The sequence below is a fragment of the Apium graveolens genome, chromosome 9 (genome assembly GCF_009905375.1).
Source record: "Apium graveolens cultivar Ventura chromosome 9, ASM990537v1, whole genome shotgun sequence".
NCBI classification, from domain to species: domain Eukaryota; kingdom Viridiplantae; phylum Streptophyta; class Magnoliopsida; order Apiales; family Apiaceae; genus Apium; species Apium graveolens.
In genome coordinates, this window is record NC_133655.1 from 260,725,720 (window position 1) to 260,731,427 (window position 5,708).

Here is a 5,708-nt window from a genome sequence, read left to right on the forward strand (position 1 = left end):
CAAACGTTATAGCATACCTGTTTCTTCGATATGTTGTATCGAACGCAACCACATCACAAAAATTTTTGTAGGCCAACAACGATCGAGAATCAACCCATAAAAGGCACTTCAATCTTCCTTTTTCATCAATTAGAGCCCGAATAAAAATAATCCTCTATTTTCCTCTTCTAACCTATGTAACAAATCCAATCCCGGTTGATCATCATTCACACCCAAATTATCTTTTCTAAAATCACGCACAACATTTCTCAAATGTTGTGCATTTTTCCAAATATATTTATTTGTTGTCTAGGTGTGATACCCGAAACATTAAAACTCTCAATCAAATTTTTTTGTGCGGCGGTTACATGTCGCTCCCTTTTAATCAAACTCATCTTAGATGACGACACAATATCGTGATTGTCATTAAATTCCAAGGACGTTATCTCCCAATGTCTTGTATTTCGCATATTAATCACATAAATCCTAAATTTATATCCACTTCTAGAAAATTTATCTTTACGCCTTTTCTTCTTCGTACTACCGACACTTTCTATCAAAATTTCTTCATCCTCTACGGGTTCTTTATCGCGGTTTTCTCCCGCTAAATTACAAACATAAGTACGGGCATATATTGATCTGTCCACACACCTTTGTGTATTTTGGATCTTAATTGCAAACCCATTTTTCAAATCGTAAGGCCTAATTATATTCTCCGCGACTACTAAATTAGAGAAATTTTTACTCAAGAAAGGAATTACATATCTTCTTCTCCAACAACACTCTTATCCCCTGTCTCACTACCATCATGCATAAACTCACTATTTTCATGCAAATCTTTGTTTTTAAACATATGTTCACTCACAAAAACATCTTCATCACAATCATCAACAAAATTCACATAATCTACGTTATAAAACGCAAGCAACTACCACTAACATCAACAATTTCACTATTTACAACATTATGAATCACTTTATTACTTCTTTTCAAAACTTTTCTACCTTCAAACCTAACAAACATCTTATCCATAATTAAAATAAGAAAAAAAATAAGAAATTTAGTTTACCAAATGGGAAATTAGTGATTAAGGATGAACAAAAGCAATAAATCCCCCAAATTTACTCTCCAATTTGAAAAAAATTGCACAAAAAAAAGTGTGATCGTTTAGGGTTTTAAACTGCAAGTACAGTCCTTACGCTCTTAATAATAACCACGAAATGGACAACTGTTCCGCACATAATATATGCGGAAACTCTCCTTTTTTAGTTAATAAGAGCGGAACGAGTGATTGTTTTAATCATGGTCATTGGATCGTTATCACACGGCCAGGAAGTGATGTGTTACAAAACACTTCCTGACCCTGAAAGTAAAACTATTGTATGTATTATAGTAAACTTATGATAATAACCAATTATTTTTTAAGTTCTTCATGAAAAAATTTTCTTGGTTAGTTTTAAATCATTCTCGTTCATATTCGATTATTATTTAAATTGTCCATAAAAATTGCATGCTCGTAAATTTACCTTGTGAATTCACATCTTGTTATTCTTTTCAGTTTTTATAAAAATTACATAATTGTTAACTTTTATGTCATTCCTATTCACACGTATTTTTTGAATTTGTAATATAATAATATAATGTATTTTTTATTGAGAATATATAAACTTATATGACATACAATTGAAAATTTGTTCTAATACTTTTCAGGATTAACCAGAATTAAAATTGAAATAAGATATGAGACGACAAGAAATAAACGATTATCACTTAAACTATTTTTGCACGTTCTAATAATCGAGAAAATTGATATAATATGAGATTATATATAATTCGATGTGTATTTAGAATTTAAAACCGAAAACAAGATACTGCTCCATGAAATAAGAAATAGCAATAAATTATGGGAATTATTCGAAAAGCAGTGTCAATTTTGAATAAATGGTGCAGAGATAAAGGCAAAAGTAATGAATTTGGGTTTAAATATAGTAACCGTTTGAAGTACAGAAACAGTCTAGTGAGTCTACTTGCGTACTTCAATGTAGTAACTTACACACACACTTCACATATATGACACAACTCCCCGTAATAAAACGGGTGAAAGACAAATTTAGCCTATTTTTACATAAAATTGACAAAAATAATCAATTTCTGAAAAGTTAGTCAACTTTAGCCGATGAGATACCTAACTGTCAGTGGAATATCCACTTTATACAAGATACCCAACTGGCAGTGGAGTATCCCATATATAAAATACCCAACTACCAGTGGAGTATCTTATATAAATTGGGATACCCAGCTAATAATCGAGTATTCAATCGGCCAAAATTGGCCACTTTTTTCAGAATAACTATTTTTGTTAATTTTTTTAAAAAATTGGCTATTTTTATCATTTTTTCTAATAAAACAATATCTACTTCCAATTCAAAAACAGTCCCCTCCTCACACATTGCACATTGTGTGTGTGTGTGTTTTTGTACACCGAGAGAGAGACGAAGAGAGACGGAGAGAGAGAGAGAGGGAAGGAGGGAGAGTTTTATATCAAGAGAGAGAGAGAGAGAGATGACAGGAATGGTGATGATAAGAAAGGCAAGTGTTTGTGGTGGAGGTGGGAAAGAATCAAAAAGGAATGGTGAAGAAGAGCAAGAGTCATTGCTTGCATTACTTGTTTCAGCTATAAGAAAATCAATGGTTTCTTGTAGAGTTGAACAAGATGAAAAAGATCAAACACTAAACTCAACTTCAGCTCCTTTTCATCATATGGAGATTGGATGGCCTACAAATGTTCAGCATTTGACCCATGTTACATTTGATAGGTTTCATGGCTTCTTGGGTCTTCCTCTTGAGTTTCAAGTTGAAATTCCTACTAGAGTCCCCAGTGCCAGGTCTCTCTCTCTCTAAAAATAATTAATCTTTTAAATATTTAATGAATGTTTTATTTTGATGGGTGTTCTTTAATTGCATAGATTTTGTGTGGGGTTTACTCATAAATGTGAGGGACATTGATGTTTATGTTCAAGCAAATTGATGGTTTTGATTTTTTGAAAGTTTAGATCTAAAAGACTATTTTTTGCAGAACTTTGAGATAAAGGTCCTTTATTTCACAATACAGATTATTTAGTTATGTACTGTAATTGATTAGAAAAGTTGTGATTGCCAAAAGCCCAAAAAGGGTATGAGTATGATGTTAAATGTTGCATTTGGGTTTCTTCAAACTAGTGTGTCTTGGATCTCTGTTTTTGTCTTTTGGTGTATTCTTTTGTTTCACAATCAAAAATATAGAATGAGAGCAAATGGGCAGTTGAAAGTGATTGTTAGGACTTCTGCAGGATTGTTTGCTTCTACAAATTTGATTGACATTGTGTCTCCAAATGCAAAATCATAGTAGAAGTTAGAATTGGCTGTTTAAGTCTTTATCTTTGTAGCCGATTTTACCCACTTATGCACAACTAGGCAAAAAAGATTGTGGCAAATTGGGCTGCGTAAAACTTTCTATTTACTCAAGTTTGTAACATTTAGAAATTACACATGCATCAGGGCTCGATGCCCACCAAGTTTAAGTACTTTGATGGGACTCAATGCCCACCGAGTTCCACTACCTCGATTGGGATTCACATATCGGGGCTCAACTAAAAAAATAATTCTTTGTACCCTGTGATCGGGCTCCCTATCCCATTTGAGGTATGTGATCTGCCTCCCTAGCCCATCTGGGAACCCAACAAAATATCTTAATAAGTAGGAATTTAAGTGCTATCATACTCATACCTATCTCAACCCCAAAAGTTACTTCGTAGATGATGGCTTTCCTCACACTTATTAACCATGACATGGCCCTTCAACAACGGGCTTGAGATTACCCGACAAAAAAAGCTTGATTATATATTTTGGATCTAATTATCTGTTCTACCCTGGAAACATGTAGTACTGTGCTTACTTATGATATCTGTCTTGTAGTATAAGCGTCTTTGGAGTGTCAGCACAATCAATGCAATGCTCTTATGATTTAAGAGGAAACAGTGTGCCAACAATTCTCTTGCTAATGCAGGAGAGGTTATACACACAAAAAGGCTTAAAGGTAAAATTTGTTAGATTAGCATGACCATGCTGTCATCATGAAACATTTTGCAAGACGTTTTCCTATTGGTTTCTATGAATGCCTTGTAGGCAGAAGGAATCTTCCGCATAAACCCTGAAAACAGTAAAGAGGAACATGTCCGGGACCAGCTGAACAGAGGAATTGTGCCAGGAGACATTGATGTTCACTGCTTGGCAGGGCTGATTAAAGCCTGGTTCCGCGAACTGCCTTCTGGAGTGCTAGATGGACTTTCCCCTGAAGAGGTGTTACAGTGCAATACTGAAGAGAAGTCCGTTGAGCTAGTGAAACAGCTACAACCAACTGAGACAGCGCTACTCAACTGGGCAATTGACCTCATGGCTGATGTTGTTGAGCAGGAGGATTCCAACAAAATGAATGCTAGGAACATTGCCATGGTTTTTGCTCCGAATATGACACAGGTAAATACTTCAAATTTGACAGGGTTGTGAAATTTGGATATGTCCTTTAGTTATACATTTTAACATATTTTTCCTTTTGCTTCAGATGTCTGATCCATTGACCGCTCTGATGCATGCTGTTCAAGTCATGAATTTGCTCAAGACCCTGATACTCAAAGCACTTCGGGAGCGTAAAGAGACTACAATCGGAGGATATTCACCGATGTCATGCTGTTCTTTTGGTAGGTGCACTGACGAGGAGGTTGACAGTGAGATAAATACCAGCTGTGAGCTGAGAGGACCACACGCTGTTCATAATGCGCGTGCCGATTATAATGCCAGTAGCGAAAGCGAAAGTGAAGTTGGGTCATTTGGTGAGATAGAAGAAATATCCTTGAAGCAACTGGATGACAGTAAGTACACAAAGAACAGTTTCAGGGAATTCAAGGGACACCTAAAAATAGCGAGTCCTAAAATTGGTTCTACCTTCAGTACAGCATCTGGTGCTTCAATATTCGATAGAAGAATTATTAACAGTTCTGGCCTAAGCACTAGCGATGAAGAAGACTCGGCATTGACTTCAGTCGAGACAGAACTGTCCAGACTATGAATTCACCAGCGATATTGACGTGGTAGATAAGTCAGTGGATTCAGGATATCCTATGCCTGTTAGTGTTTCATGTGGATCCCAAAACAATTGCATAAGTCTGCAACACATGAATATCTCACCTTGTTCTGTAAATTTTTCATTTATGTCATCCAATTAGGTCAATCAGTAACTACCATGCTGTGTTTGCGTGTGCCTTCTATTCAGCTAAGCGCTGAAGTTTTCTTGTAGGCTATGTCGCCAGCTGCGACTAGCACAAGATGTATGCGAGCCGTATTAAAAAAAATGAAAAATAAAGAAAATGTTGAATTCGATGTAGACAATATCAGCCTTCCTTTGGGAATTGAAAAGCAGTTGTTCAGAAAGTGTGAATGTGACTACCACTACACTTCCTAGTTTCATTTGTTTGTCAATGTCCTAGACCAAATAAGATATAACAAAATCATACCGAATGTGACTTGTCTTGTTTTGTTTAGTATCAAGGTCTAAAGTTATGGTTTTATATTTTGAAAATCAATGGTTCTTTACAATGGTAGAGAATTATGCTTGATATTGTTTAAAGTTGGATTCTTTGGGAAGAATTGTGTGATAGAGAGATTATGTTTTAAAAGTTCACCAAGAATAAGAA

At 35.3% G+C, this 5,708-nt stretch overlaps 1 protein-coding gene across 1 annotated transcript; it reads left to right on the plus strand.

The window, feature by feature from the left end:
• Positions 1–2,402: 2,402 nt before the first annotated feature.
• LOC141682455 (rho GTPase-activating protein 2-like) lies at positions 2,403–5,455 on the plus strand. Its single transcript, XM_074487155.1, has 4 exons — positions 2,403–2,864; positions 3,934–4,054; positions 4,144–4,494; positions 4,580–5,455. The coding sequence occupies exons 1-4, from the start codon at positions 2,542–2,544 to the stop codon at positions 5,081–5,083; spliced, it is 1,299 nt and encodes a 432-aa protein (XP_074343256.1). The 5' UTR covers positions 2,403–2,541; the 3' UTR covers positions 5,084–5,455.
• The last annotated feature ends 253 nt before the right edge of the window (positions 5,456–5,708 follow it).

Coding starts and splice junctions, on each gene's coding strand:
- LOC141682455 (XM_074487155.1), top strand. CDS start 2,542: ATGACAGGAATGGTGATGATAAGAAAGGCAAGTGTTTGTGGTGGAGGT. Junction 4,055..4,143: donor ACACACAAAAAGGCTTAAAG/GTAAAATTTGTT, acceptor AATGCCTTGTAG/GCAGAAGGAATCTTCCGCAT. Junction 4,495..4,579: donor TTGCTCCGAATATGACACAG/GTAAATACTTCA, acceptor CTTTTGCTTCAG/ATGTCTGATCCATTGACCGC.